Source organism: Onychostoma macrolepis, chromosome 04 (genome assembly GCF_012432095.1).
Source record: "Onychostoma macrolepis isolate SWU-2019 chromosome 04, ASM1243209v1, whole genome shotgun sequence".
NCBI classification, from domain to species: domain Eukaryota; kingdom Metazoa; phylum Chordata; class Actinopteri; order Cypriniformes; family Cyprinidae; genus Onychostoma; species Onychostoma macrolepis.
The window spans coordinates 29,064,311-29,080,735 of record NC_081158.1 but is presented as its reverse complement, the minus strand read 5'-3'; the positions used below and the strand labels follow the sequence as shown (position 1 = coordinate 29,080,735).

General features: G+C 36.0%; 1 protein-coding gene across 4 annotated transcripts in view; it reads right to left on the bottom strand.

Moving 5' to 3' along the window:
• Positions 1-16,425, bottom strand: part of mpped1 (metallophosphoesterase domain containing 1) — a 63,332-nt gene that overhangs the window by 21,391 nt on the left and 25,516 nt on the right. For 2 of the 4 annotated variants that reach the window (XM_058773114.1, XM_058773113.1), the window contains exons 6-8: positions 5,010-5,125; positions 3,726-3,839; positions 290-2,298 (exon numbers count right to left, since the gene is read on the bottom strand). In XM_058773114.1, the coding sequence (XP_058629097.1) occupies positions 2,180-2,298; positions 3,726-3,839; positions 5,010-5,125 (349 nt within the window). In that variant the 3' untranslated portion in view covers positions 290-2,179. Of the gene's footprint in view, positions 1-289; positions 2,299-3,725; positions 3,840-5,009; positions 5,126-16,425 lie in introns of those variants that run through there. The other 2 variants (XM_058773116.1, XM_058773115.1) reach the window with 1 other exon arrangement.

Here is a 16,425-nt window from a genome sequence, read left to right as displayed (position 1 = left end):
AAAGCCCTATTTATATTGCAACAGGCAATGACATCATCATATTACCTTTGTTCAGGAAGTCACATGATGTCATATTTTCATCTTTTGCGTACACGGTACAACCCCTAGGTTTTAATTTTGTGTTGAGGCATACACAATATATTGGTAAACAGCTCATTCGGTATTGGTCAATATTGTATACGTAATTGTCCTCTCTCATATTTTGACATTTTTATTATGTAAGTGTCAGATGTTGGCAAAGGTAAAGTTATTCTTTATACAATTTTCATAATCTACAGTACAATGATGTGATAAATTCGCTTGTGTCTTTTAAAATGATTTATTTTTCTGTAAGTGTTTTAATTTATATATACAAACTAGTCCATAATTTCAATATTAGCCATTTATAAGGCATTGGCCATGACAAGAACATAATTATCGATAATTGAAGCATTGATATTAGTGTGTAGACATTTACTCTTTTTTCTCCTGTAAATGATCTCTTCCAGAACAAAAAAAGAAGCAGTTTTGACAGAGAATTAATCTCTGCTAGAATTTATTCAACACCATAACTCTTTAGATGGCGAAATTAAGTGACAAAAAACAAAAGAATCACCCAAATTGTATCTTTATCATTGAAATTTCACAACACACTGAATTAACAACGCACAGAATCTGTTTGGAAATTCAGAACAGCATGCTGGGGAAAAAATAACTGGAACACAGCAGTAAACCTGACGACAACGTCTTCGAAGAAAAGGCCTCATACGGGCATGAATGAATGAAGAAAGAAAAAAAGAGGAAAGCCACAAGAGAGTGCGAAGCACCTCTGACCGAATGCAAACAAGTGTACAAACAGCAAGAAAAACCCTTAAAAAATAAAGAAAGAAAGATGAGACAGAAATCCACCTCTCAGACATCAGCTCATCCTTCCTAGTTGGCGTTTCCAATATTTTTCTTTTTATCTCTTCGATCTCTCAGTGCTCTGATTCGTTCTTTTCCTCGGGCTATAAAAGAGGAGCAATTGATCGCGTTCGTACACACAGGAGCCCACAGACGCACACACACACACACACACACACACACGCAGAGCGATAATTCGTTCGATTTGTTCATTTTTATTCATCCATTTATATGGAGGAGATGAAAACCCTCTGCACATCTAACAAAACCGTCATATTAGGCCTAATGCCACACACAGTTAATGCTGAAGAGCTGTAAAACACATGGGAATAAATTATCGCCAGGAGGAATGTTAATAAATTATAGTGGGGAGCATGTGGATCAAAGTGCAACATATTCTTGTTATGCAAAAGCGCATTTGGCGTGCATGGCGAGTGTTTGATATTCGGAGGAGGGACGTTAACAGCGGCGCTTTAGAAGAACTTTTAAATATTTGACCTTAAACAAACACTTCAAACTACTGTAAAAGTCCGCACTGCTTTAGTAAAGGACCGTTTGCTTGAAAACACACTCACAATTTTACACGTTTACAGTAAATCGAACAATAAAGGAGGCATGAAAATGTGGAGAACATTTCTTTTTCACCATCAATATTTTTTAAATGTTACATTCCTGTTTAGGGCCCATTTCATCTCCCAGTGAAACCCAACATGGCCCCAAGTTCAAAAGAGCAACATATAACAACAGAGCAGATAGGAAAAAGTAGGATGAGAAACTGAGACCCAGAGAAAGAGAGAGCGAGAAAGATAGAAATGGTAAAGACCCTGAACAAACTTGTTTGCACCATAGCGCAGTGTTTCCTCTGGGCACATCCTGTAACTTTCAAGAGTGGATCCAGAGCAAAAGAAAAAAGTTTTTTCCAAGTCAGATGTCCATTGAGGCTACAAGGTTACAAAGTTCCTTAAATAAGTGCCAGCCAATGAGAAGAAAGCTTGGCTTTCCTTCATCTCGAGCACTGATTGGCTTCCATGACTTTAAGTACACGCGATTGTCACGCTGATTCAAGTGCAACGCAAGAGTCAAATTCAGAAAGCAGTTCAAACTTCCGTGTCAGTGAGGCAGAACGCCACTGTTTTGTGTCTGAGAGTGTCACACGTCACAAAAATGGATGGAAATATCCTTGGGAGTATCCAAATTAACATCTCTCGTCCGCTCTATATACACTACGCAGCATCCGTACATGCTCAAAAAGGGACCCTGATTGAAAGAAGGGGGCAGTGGGCGGATCCCAGTTCAATCATGAGCTCCTGGGATTGGGCAAGTCGAAAACGATGGGCGGGTTCATAGGCTGGAAGTTCACCGTGCACGCTGAGGCATTAACGAACGTGGTGGTTCCATCGTTCATCATACCGTAACCTAGCTCACACAAACACAAAGATATTACGACTGGTTAAGTTAAAAAATGTCATGCATGTGATGTTTTTGTGAAAATGCATTGACATGCTTTTAAAAGGTGAACACGATACAAAATGAAATTAAAGGAATAGTTCACCCAAACATGAAAAATTTTCAGGCCATCCAAGTAGATGAGTTTGTTTCTTCATTGGAATGGATTTGGAGAACTTTAGCATTTCATCACTTGCTCATTAAAGAATCTTCTTCAGTGAATGGGTGCCATCAGAATGATGGTTCAAACAGATGATAAAAACATCACAATGATCCACAAGTAATCCACATGACTCCAGACCATCAATTAATGTCTTGTGAAGAGAAAAGCTGCGTGTTTTAACTTTCAACCGTTACTTATGGGCAAAATAACATAATCCAGAGTCCATAATCCAGTGAAAAAGTCCATCCCTTGTTGTCCTCTGACATCAAAATCCACAGACAGAGGCCTAATAGTTTAGAACTCTTTTGCACTCTATATGCATGTAAACGGTGCTTGATCTGTGCATATTTCTCTCCTGATTCAGACAAGACAACTTTTTCACTGGAGAAAGTGTTATTATGGATTACGGACTAGCATTTTTGCCAGAAGCGACGGTTTAAAGTTAAAACACCTTAATGATGGATTTGTTTCTTATAAACACAAAGCTTTTCACGTCACAAGCTGTTAATTGATGGTCTGGATTCATATGGATTAATTGTGGATTCTGACGGCGCCCATTCTCTGCAGAGGATCATTTGGTGAGCAAGTGGTGTAATGTTAAATTTCTCTAAATCTCTTCTAACGAAGTAACAAACTCACATTTTGGATGGCTTGAGGGTGAATACATTTTTAGCAAATTTTCATTTTCAACTGTTCCTTTAATGAGGTCAAAAATCAGTTTTAAGGTGTTAAAAGTGAAACGGTAAGTACAAATAATCATGCAGTGTGTATGAGGGATGAATACTTTTAAGATTTTATCTGCTACGAAATTGCAAACAGCAAAAATGACAAATTACAGCAAGCAAACGCCTGCAATTTTTGCTATGTGCAGAGATGTTGTTGCACATTTCTGTGCCATAACATAAACATGGCACAGAGTCAAACACAGACATTCAAAGCACAAAACACAAGTTTGCACACATGTAAAATGCAATCAAATCACCTACTAAGATGAGAATCCTTTATTAAAAGTATGTTGAGTGTGTGTGCTAAATAAACTGTGAAGTGTGATCTAGTTTTTGCTATAGAGCTGTCAGAAGGCAAAGCAGCATGGGACAAACTCTGCCCTGCTAACCCCAAAACAGGCAGATTGACGTTGCAGCATTGAACAAATATGTTTGAGATCACAGAGCTGTGTGTATTTCATGCATATGATTTCTAAACAATTGTGAAAGTTATAATTTCATGTGATTACCTTCATGAATGTGTCCAAATACATGTAGTTTGGGCTGAACTCTCCTCTGGACAGTGTTCAATAGCTCCATACAGCCAACACGCTGCATCTTCCTGGGCACCCAGTCCAAAAAACCTACAAAAAAAAAAAAAAACATCACAAGGCAAAGAAAAAGATGCAGAATATGCAGAAATATATGATGTTAGAACTGACAGTTTGGTTAATTTAGGCTTTTAGAGTTACAAGCTGAACAAATGCCAGACGTACCAAATTAGGGAAGAGATTTATAATCAATTTAAAGACTGTTGTTCTGATTCCACTTAGTGTTTCATATTCTGAATCATGTATTAGTAATTTTAATGAAGAAATAATGGGATTTTTTTTTTTTTTAACAAAGTCACCATAACACAACGTCTTGACATCTTGCATGTGTTAATTTAGGAACCCAACAAGGCTGAAGTCTTGACTCACTGAATTTTAACTAGATGATCTGACTGGACCCTCTAGGAAGGTTACCAAGCAACTTATGCGTGAACTAATTAATATTCATGAGCCAAGCCTTAGCCATAGTAGGATTAGCAATTCACATCCTGGATTTTAATTAATTGTGTTTACACAACCAGAAGTTTGATTCCAGATTTCAAATCAGTTCTTGATTTCCAAACCTACATTAAGTATAGAGCAAGTACAATGATTTCAAGATCTCAGTAAAGTGCTGTTTACACAGGACATGCTCTTATATCCATCTGCACTGTTTTTTAATTATTTTTATATTCAAATGAAAATTGACTTGTTAAAAGGCTTACTGTTATATATGAACTAACTGAATCCAAAATAATCATTACGTTGATTTTACAATTGTAGTCTGTTGTCAACACATACATAATGCACAGACTCACTGTGAATTTTCAGAGACGTCATTTGGACGTCTTGTAATTTGCAACACTATGATAAACACTCATACATTTGCACAAATGTATAGTGAGACACGTCTTTACCATGAGAATTACACATTGTCACAATCTCAAAGCCCAAAAGCTTAGTGTTTTAAACCGCAGCTGTCTTTATGCACAAACTTCCGTTTCTCAGTACATATGACTGTGTGTGTGAAGGTTTTATTATGTGCGAAGGGATTTGCTGCACTGTGAACAGCGTCTCAGTGTTGCATGCTTTAGCAGCCTGCTGTAGCAACTCCATCTGCCAAAGCCTCAGAGCAAAAGAGTGTGCGTGTATGTGAGGATGAAGACAACATAATGGGGAATAACCATTACCGCATGCTTTGTGTGTGTGTGATTTAGGTCTCACCCAGAGGAGGGCAGTGTGTGAGAAGAATATCCGTGGAATCTGGGATCTGATTCCACTTGTCCAGCAGTGCTTGTCCTCGTGGTAGATTAAAACCCCAGCCGTAGTACCATGGCTGCCTGAAAACATACATAAAGGAGGAAAAAACACAGTTAAGGCCTACTGATGTGACCGTGAACATTGCTGCCAATATCTTCCCCTGTGCTTCTCTGATCTTTTACCCAGACTGCTCTACCGCTGATGAAAACAAGATGACATTTCCATTAGGATCTGTATATGGAGTATCTGTGAGAGATCTTGGGTCTATGATGATAAAATAACAGAAAAAAAAAAAAAAAAATTTTATTCCCCAAATCACAAATAGCAATCGCTTTGATCTGACATCTTTCTCATATCTTTTATAGAATGTAACAGAAAAAAAGTTTAAATAGGAATGAAAAAGTCACAGGTTTAAGGCTGGCTTAAATTGTGTCTTTTTCGTTCCCCACCTCCCATCATTTATTGTCATCACTGTCCAAAAAAGCAGGGGCGTAAAGATGATTTGAAAAGCTTGGCTCATGAATATTAATCAGGTGATGTAACGTTTGCCCGGTAGTCCAAACTGAGCATAAAGGCTGGTAAGTGGGCGCAACACATAGGAGGATTACCATTTGTGCATTTGCTCAATCCACGGCACATGGAATCGATTGGCAGAGATTTCTACTTGGTCTTAACGTCACATAAACAAAACAAAGAAAACTATTAAAAATAATTTTTGTTTTTTATTTTATTAATTTAGTTTATCAATTATTAAAAACATAAAATATTACAGATGTTAATATAAAATTCATTAAATTAAATATTGTAGAGTAAATAAATATGTATGTGAGTGTGTGTGTATGTATGTATGTATGTGTATATACATATATATACAGTATATATATATATATATATATATATATATATATATATATATATATATATGTACACACACACATACACACTGTCTTAGAATTATTAGGCAAGTTGATATTCTGGTCATATTTTTTTTTCCAAGAACATTTTAGCAATTCCAAACCACATCTATCTTAATAACTACTATTGATTTTGTATTTAATCATTTATAAGTGATATATAATTGTCCATGAAGGCTGAAAGTAAAAAATTCCTTATTTCAGGTGTGCAGAATTATTAAGCAGGTTTTCTTTTACAGATAAAATGAGCCAAAAAAGAGATTGAACTCAGACTAAAAAAATAATAATAATAAATGCCCATGAGAAGGATGCAATACTAATGCAATAATAGAATTAGCAAAGTTAAGGCATGACCATTGGGCAGCGAAATGCTCATTGGGTCAGCAAGGTCAGAAAAACAGGTGGAGAAGAAAAGACACGTTAACTGCAAAAGAATTAAGAATTAAGGTGAAGAATTAGGTGTGAAACCATCAGGAATCATTTAGTCTCCAGCACCACCATTTTCCAGAACTGCAACCTTCCTGGAGTCTCTAGAAGAGCAATGTGTCAGGTTCTCAGAGACCTTGCTTGGGTAAAAAATGTAAAAAAAAATAACCCTCACTTAATAAGAATACTCTTGAAGGACCAGCAGAGTTTTAGGAGCTCATTTTTAATCAATCCTGCAAGACAGGCTTTTCAGGATAGGAGATGAACTAAAATGAGCACCCAAAACTTACTGCCAGATTCTGGAAGATAAATTCTTCAAACTGTGGCACAAGAGGATGTGATGCTGGTCCTTCAAGAGTCACTCTCAACTTATCTGTCCATAAAGCCTATACAAAATCAGTCTTCATGTATTTCACAACACTTCAGCATGTTATTCTTATTAAGTGAGGGTTATTTTTTAGCATTACCCAAGCAAGGTCTCTGAGAACCTGACACATTGCTCTTCTGGAGACTCCAGGAAGGTTGCAGTTCTGGAAAATGGTGGTGCTGGAGACTAAATGATTCCTGATGGTTTCTCAACTAATTCTTCACCTTAATTCTTAATTCTTTTGCAGTTAACGTGTCTTTTCTTCTCCACCTGTTTTTCTGACCTTGCTGACCCAATGAGCATTTCGCTGCCCAATGGTCTTGCCTTAACTTTGCTAATTCTATTATTGCATTAGTATTGCATCCTTCTCATGGGCATTTAATGTTGTTGTTTTTTTATTTATTCTGAGTTCAATCTCTTTTTTGGGTCATTTTATCTGTAAAAGAAAACCTAATAATTCTGCATGCCAGAAATAAGGAGTTTTTGACTTTCAGCCTTCATGGACAATTATATATCACTTATAAATGATTAAAATCAATCACAAAATCAATAGTAGTTATTAAGATTGATGTGGTTTGGAACTGGTCAAATGTTCTTGGAAAAAAAATATGACCAGAATATCAACTTACCTAATAATTCTGCACACAGTGTATAATTCAAACCATAAAGTTTATACAAAGATATTATTATATAATAAATATTAATATATTTATTAATATTAACAAGTTGCTTTTTAGTATGCATATTACTAACATATTGACTCAGACTGTTTATTATACTTACGTATAAAGCACATATTAATGAATGACCATATTTTAGATCCCTTAACCCTGCCCAATACCTTAATATAACTACTATAACAACTACCTTACTTACTATCAATAACCAGCAAATAGGAGTTTATTGAGGGAAAACTCTTACTTAATAGTGAATATGTGTTCCCTCATCTAAAGTGTAACTTATATTTTAATCACATTTTTATCAAATATATTTAGGGAAGGTAGATAGAAAAAGAGAAACGGGGAAGGAACAGAAAAACAAGAAGAAAGGGAGAGAAACAGGTAGAGACAGACAGTATGTAAGGATAGAGAGGGGGTTGATGTTTTTGCCTATGCCCCATCACTTTGATTGCAGATGCACCAAGCTTGAGTGACGGTATAGAAATTAACATGTCACTAACAATCTGTCCCCAGATCCATCTTCCTCTGCTGTGGCGGATTTGCACATTTATGTGTGCGAGTATGTTGAAAGACTCTGAGTATGTGTGTGTGTGTGTGTGTGTCAGTTTACACATGAAGGTTCCCTTGCCTCTACGTGGATTTTGTAATTTATAGAGAGCAGTCACTTGAAACGTTTACTTTTATAGCTGGCTGACGCATCAGTGTCCTGCGCTGCAAATACACACACACACACACACACACACACACACACACACACACATACACACACAGCCTTTGAGGAGCGATCCAGATCGGCCCTGGGTTCCATCATCTCAAGAAGGTCAAGAGGAAAGAAGGGACTCATGGGAAAGCCAATGCTATTTTCATTCGATTTCATCTGATTATTATTCAAATCACTTCTATCATCAGAGTCTAAACATTTATGATCAAACATACGAAGGGCCACGGACACAGTCTGATTAATTCACATCTCTAATCTTAAAACATTTAAAATGGCCTTTGCATATTGATGGTGCTATTTAAATATTCATTTTCATCTTTACACGGACGTCTCAATTACACTAGATCTAGAAAGGACTCATTATTGGTGTCCCAAACTGATTTTTCCAACTGAGCAGAGAGAGGTTAATAAACAGAAAGAAAATGAGAGAGAGGGTTGTGTGTGAACACAGACGCTGTGAAAGCGGCATTAAAATGTCTTAAAAATACAAGCAATTATGTAATTCAGGAATTCTGATTTAGTTTAATGGAGATTTTATTAAGCCAGAAGATCAGAATAATATGTGCAATTCCTTCAAATGGGACAAGCAGCGACTAGTATAGTTGATGTACTAAACCATCTGTGTATTTATCAGTTCAGATGTTTTTTCATTTGTCAAGGTGAATAGAAAGCAAAGACAGCAGCTGTTTGCTTTCATGCCTTTACTCCCATGATGCCACATCAGCACAAAAGTAAAAAAATTAAAAACTTTGCAAACTACATTTTTCAATTTCTGAAGCAAATGTAAAGGGTGTTTGCTCACGCAAAACTCATCAACACATTGCTAAGGTGCTGTCTATAGTGTATGGCAATTCAAAAAGAGCATTTTATTCTTTTTTTTAAAATCATCCATCTTGTTTTAACAGGAACCACTAATAAAAGGCAAACCTAATTGGATAGTTGGACTAGAAATCTCATGTTGTTAATGTCTGTCAGTCACCACTGGCTTTAAAACAGTCTATTTAAAATAGTGGTAAAGAATGGTTTGGGTCGAATCAGTGAGTTCATGCAAAACCTCTCTTGGCCAAATGATATCAGTGCAGTTTTGCCATAAATGTTTAAATGCATGGCTGGGGGGAAAAGGCTGTGGGGCGGCTGTGCTTCAATATTTCATCTCATTGGTTAAGTTCAAGGATTTTAAAGGAGGAGAAGTTGGGAGTTAAAAGAAAATCTCTATTTTTTTTTTTAAAGAATGCATTAATGATTCACAGAAATGTGAAATCTAAATCAATTCATGCTGCTGGTAAGGTGGTGCACGAAAGCTAAATGTGTACAAAAATTGGGGAGAATTAAGCAGAGAACATGGAGTAGAAATATGAAAAATGTAATTGATGGATCAGTAAAGTTTGTGCAAACAGACCTGTTTACATCAAGCACATACACTCGCAATTTCAAAACCTTCTTACAGCCTACCAATCAGCTGTCTTCTAAAGCGACATCCTGACTGTCATGGATTTTAAACACTCTACTGTTCTCACAATCTAATTTTCATGTTTCTATGGCTTTTCCATGCTTTCTGAAAATATTTTCATAGCGATTTTAAATAGGGGTGCTCTGATCGGGATTTTTTAGGCCTATCACCGAAAGCAGTATCTGCCGATCCGATCACCGATACCGATCTTTTTAAAGCCTTCTTTTTATCATGTAGAATTATTTATAGTGATGATTTATTCAGGGCCTGAATTTCATTTTTCAAAAAGGATTCCCCTCTTAGGTAACTCTTGTAAGGGGGTATTTTTTAATTTGAGGGGTGGAGGAAAGCATTTTTTAGACATTTTTCAAAAATACATATTTATCTCACCTAAACGTTTGCGTTTTTGTTTTGACAATCATGCAATTTTTGCACAATAGCTTACACACAGCACAAGCCTGATTTCGTGAACTGTAAGATGGGCCTTTTACACCTGGTTCACACATACTCCGTTTGGAGTGCATATGCAGTCCATGTGCGGTACCTAAGCGTTGCAGAAGCAGCACTGACTGTGCTTTCACACAGTCCACTACTGATCCGTGGCTGTTTACTACAAAAACATTTATCCATTATTTTGATTTCAAATACAAACATTGTTACTTAAAATGCTTTTTCAGCATTGTGATTCTTTTTTTTTTACACAGTAGAGTAATACAATCTTTCATAGACGTGTTTAAATGCAATAAATATTAGAAACACATTATTCAATGCTTTTTACTTTTGCATTTACTTCTAGATTTATATATTAAGTTGCTTAAGCAAATGACAAAACATTTAAACTATTTTTCTTACATCATCACAAACATTCTAAATTAAAACTTACCATTGTCAGAAATAGTCAGCTCTACTGCCTTTTCTTTGGCATTTAAATCTTTTACAAGCAATCCTGCGGTTCGTAAAGAACTTTGTTTTCCCATACCTCCACTAGTGCCATCTATTATTGCCTTGTTTATCTAAAAGTGCTCTTTTCCTTTAAACCTATAGCCAAAAAGCCATAGCCTTTGTGTTGACTGTGAAACACAGTAGACTTTAATTATATGCATTTATGGTGTAATTACTACATTTTCGTGTCAATCCATGTTCATATTTATCGCAAACAATGCGCTGTCACTTAAATTCAACGCGTGCAGCGGAAACGATCTCTGCACTGCTGCAGACGCACCGCTCCTGGAACGCACTGCCGCAACCGTGTGCAGTGTGAACGCTTTAAACCATTAACATGAGCGCGGAAAAATACGCGCCGCATATGCAATGCAAACGGTGTGTGTGTGATTTATTCATAAAATAAACTTTAGTGACGATGCGACACTGCCTCTATTGTGCAAGTGACAATTCCTGTCAACTACACAGCGTGCAGACGCGATGTGATTTGAAGCCATTTGCGCATTTTGAGAGAGAGCGCGCGCTCATTCTCATGCTGTTTGTGATTTATGAAAGTTTCAAATTACTTAAGTTATTTAATGAAGAAATATGAATTGTACAGCATTATAGCCTAATTATTGTTCCTGCGCTGGACAGAGACTGAGACGGTGCTGCTGCATGTCTTGTCAATCGTCTCACGGCAGGCGCGTCATCAGCTTGAGATCAGCCTTTTTAGAGACCGCCGATCAAACATCTCAAAGCGATTATCGGCCGATAATGATCGGTAACCGATCAATCGGAGCACCCCTAATATTAAAGATGCATTCTAATGAAGAAATACTTCTGAACTGAGCATAACTAGAACAAAATTATACTGACAACATAATCCCCACAACTTTTCCATGACCTTTTAAGATTTTATTAATTTTCATGAATTTTGCAAGCCTGAAAAATACTTTTGAAAGGTTTTCCAGGGGCCCGTTCTCCGAGATCAAATGACACATCCAAGATGATATCATCGCGCTAATCATGATCTGGCTAATTTGGTTCTTGGAACGCACCTGTTGTTGATGATTAGTATGGCTGGATTGAGTTATCTGAGATAATTGCATGTTCATGGGTTGGTTTAAAAGGGGCTATTTATGGATACTTTAAACCATGATCAGCAATGCAGCGATTGGCTGGTGGCAAGACAGCTATGTAATGACATCATATAATTAAAAAAAGACACCTGACGAAAAACTTCTGGACTTTTATAAGAACACAGCCAAGCGAACAAAACTAAATAAATGTCATAATAAATAAATGAAATGTGCAGTTTTTATTTTATTTGTAATTTTCTTTACATGATTCCCAATTGTTTATATTCACGATTTCTAGTATTTGTTCAGGCTTTACATTTTATTTCAATGTAGTAATTAGCAATTCATTTAATTTTATCTTTGAAACAGATTTGTTAAGTGACAGCATTAATTAAAGTTTCTTATGGGTCAAGATCAAGTTATCTACACCTCCTGCACTCCATCAAGCCACTCCCATAATATCTGTCACCACTCAAATTAAACTCAGATTAACTTAATAGCATATGTGTAAGACTCCAATACAATTGTAAAGTAATTATTTCATCACTAATAAATCTTTATGTAAGACTACATTATTATAGACAACATTATTATATTCTTTTCAAATTAATTTTTAAATTATTGTCTCTGGATCAGTAGGGTACTCTTGTAATAAAGTAGCGGTGGCTGGGGCAGATATTATGTATCAGTTCTGCTTAAAAAGATGCAATCTAATCCTGTTTACATGAAATAAGCCTGCTCCCGAGCAGGTTTAAGCTTACGGACCTGTTGCTATGACAGCAATTCCAGGATGAGCTTCGAAGAACCAAATGATCCAAGATCAAGTGAAATTGGCAACAATCAAATCCAGCTAACTGAGTTAGCGACGTACGAAGAACAGGCCCCAGGACTGTGGGAACTGTGTTTATCCACAGGAAGTAACTCCGCAAAAGACTAAACGCACCACTGATTTCAATAGCGTTTGCTGTTGGCATGTTGCTAAGTTAATACAATTATCAAATAAAATAATTTTTTTTTAAATAATAAAATGAGTCTATTTTTATCAATACTTTTCAAAGCTGACTGAAATATGTTTTTAGTAATCAACATTTCCCTTACTGCATCCACTAAGCTTGTCACAGGCTACGTCCACATTAAAGGTGGGGTAAGCGATTTCTGGAAGCCAATGTTGATATTTGAAATCACCAAAACAAACATGGCCCTACCCCAAAAGGGTCTCGCCCCTATTTTGATAGTTCAGTGTACACTCTCAGAAATAAAGGTACAAAAGCTGTCACTGGGGCGGTAACTTCTCAAAAGGAACATGTCTGTACCTAAAGGGTCCATTTTGGTACCTTAAAGGTACATATTAGTACTTAAAGTGTACATATTTGAATAGGTACAAAAGTGTACCTTTTGAAAAGGTACTGCCCCAGTGACAGCTGTTGTACCTTTATTTCTGAGAGTGTAGGCAGACTTTAGCTGTTCATGAGTAGACACGCCCCTTACTGCTGATTGGCTACAAGTTTGTTTTGGTACTCGGCCCCGACTCAGTTTTCTAAAGCATTTTTGAAAAATTACATACCCCACCTTTAATCCGGATATATTTAAAAATGTTGTTTTCATTTCAAAATGACAATAGTAGCGCATTTAAGTTTTTAAGCGTTTTAAGTATGTTTTCCAAAAGTTGCTCATCCACACTGAAAAGTCTGAAAATGTTTAAATCACCTTGTTGCTCATGCGTAAAACATCATAAAAGCTCACTGAGATGATACAGAGAGACACATAGACAGACATAATATTCCATCACATCAACACAAGTACAAGCATAAATATATATGGGTACAATATGCATCACATGACTAAACTTGTCATCGTTTTCAAATTCCTCCATTTTTCATAGTTTATAATGAAAAATGAATTTAACCACATGGGTTCAAAAAGCTCTGTTATCACTGGACAAAAACGCCATCTCAGTGTGGATGAAAGGCCAAAACAGAGGAAAAAATTGATTTTAATTATAGACTGATTAATGTGGACATACATGTAGCTGCAATGCACTCTGGGACTGAGGTATATCTTACTAGACTGCTTAAAGGGATACTTCATCCAAATATTTAAATTCTGTAATAATTTACTCACCCTAAAGTTGTTTTTCTTCTGTTGAATAAAAAATAAGATATTTTGAAGAATATTGGTAAACAAACAGGGTCCATTGACTTCCATACAGAACATTCTTCAAAACACTATGTTCTATGTTCCACAGAATAAATTCATAGAAATTCAAGTTTGGAACAACTTGAGAACTATAGTATATGATGACAGAATTTTCATTTTTGGGTGAACTATTCTCTTAAGTTGTCCACTTTGTGAAAAAGTTTTCATGATGCCTTAAAAGGCTGCCTTCATAGGCAGCTCACTAGATTTTGGGAACATTGCAATGCATACCTACACGTATGCACACAAACACACACAAGCTAACTGCAAATGAATAGAGCTTTTGTTCAACATCCTCACCTGTGGCTGCTGTAATTACAGATGTTGGTGGTATCCTGACCCTAATTACAGAGGAGGTGTACACAACGTTCTGTGTGTGTGCGTATTTAAGATAGTGTATGTGCATGGCACAGTAGCAGGTATGCAAGTGAATAATTAGTAATGTGACGTTTCTGACACTGACCCAGATGTGTGTATGGAGAAGAGGAGGTTGGGAATCTACAGGGATAAGCCGTTACATCTCTGAAGAGTTAAGAGGAAATATCAGACAGCCTCTTTACCGTGCACACACACACACATAACCTCATTAAGAGAGCCTGTTTCAATTAATAGCTTGCGGGTCACAACAGTCCACTGAGATTCAGTCCAAGTGCTGTCAACATCACACAAGTGCTATGAAAGAACTATAATAAAACATTTCCTGACATGAAAACATGCTATTTCTGAATGAAATGGCTTGTTAAACAAGAAAAAGTAAATAAAAAGAAAACAAAAACATTAATTGGTAATATCTCAAATTACCATATCATAGAGAATAAAAAAAATGCAGAAATATATATTCACACACACAAAAAAAAAAAAACATGTAGGTTGGGACTTTATCCATTAGTTGTTAATTAAAATAAAATAAAAATAAAATAAAATACTAAAAGTATTACCAATTAATGTGTTTATTTTATTTTATCTTAGAGTCATTTGTTGAATAAAATAAAATAAAATCTTAAATGATTGTACCATGGAGAATCAAAAATACACGAGTCAATAAAATTATATAATATATGCATATGAACTGTTGACAGTAAGACAAGTCACATGCATTTGAAAATAAACTTTGAATTTAAAATTTCATGCCGACTTTAAAGATTCAACTTTAACAAGAGGGTTAAAGCACAGCACACTGTCGACACATACACATATCAAACAAAAAGCACTGTATATGGAAATATATGAAACTAGTTAACCTCACTAATCAACTATCAAACTACATTGTGACCCATTCCTAAGTTTTAAGCCAGTGTTGTATATTTGGCGCTGTGTGCTGTGTTTTATAGTTGTGTATTCGGATAGTGTTGCATATTCAGCACAGTGTAGCTTTATTTTTCAGGCCGTGTTGTATATTTAGCACAGTGTGCTGTGCTGTATTGTACTGAACTGCAGGGCCGGCTGGACTTTGATGTTTAATCTGAGAGAAGCAAGCGGTCCATTCACACGGGGCTCCAGTCCGAGCAGCACAGCAGGAGAGACACACTCCACAAAACCAGAGAAAGAGAGAGAGAGAAACCCTGGAAGGCAGAGTATATCAGTCTCTGACAATAAAGGGATTAGACCAGGCTTGAGCCGATAGGAGTGTGTGGGTCTGTTTATGTTTCTGTCAGACATAGCTGCACATGCTCTGCACAACTTCACTGTTTGCCTGAGTCCCCCACTCTGTCTCTGTCTGGCTCTGAGTTAAAACGTGGTAAATATGGAACATTTGGTCCCCAGCATGACTTATGCAACACTCAGCATGTAAAAGTGAAACTAAGACTACTGGCCACGACACACACACACGTTCATAAACACACATGCATCTACAGATACACACACAGTGGAGCGTGTTTAGATTCAGTAATTAATAATGCAGAATTTGCAAAATAAAATATATATATTTTATCATAGAGACCCCCCCCCCCTCCCAAAAAAACCCAACAACAACAAAGAAATATATATCAATAAGAAAAACAATCAAGGTCAGCTGTTGAATAAATGAAATAAAATTAAATAAGGTATTACCAATTAATGTGTTTTTATTTCATTATAGAAAAATAGAAATCTACACATAAGAACATAATGTAGGTCAGTTGTTGATTAGCATAGACAACAAAATGAAATAAAATTGTTAAAATTGTTGATTAGCATAAAAAATAAAACAAAATAAATTACCACTTACCATCTTAAAGAATCTGAAACAAAGAAATCCACACATTTAAGAAAAAGAATGCAGGCTGGTTGTTAAATAGAATAGAATAGAATAGAATAGAATAGAATAGAATAGAATAGAATAAATTAAAAAATAAATAACTGCATGGATGAATTCTTTACAATAAGACAGGTCACTCGCATTAGAAAATAAAGTCAATTTTAAATGTTATGCCGACATTAAATATTTTAACTCAAATAAAAATAATAAATGATAAAAATAAATAAACCTAAAATAAATGATAGAATTATAGTAATATTACTGACAGTACAAAAAGAGCAGGAGATAAGAAAAACTAACATGAATAGAATGAGCACCCCTGCTCAATGTGTCGGAGCATGCGTGTTAACCACCAGGCCACGGTTTCTGCTGACAATTAAGCAT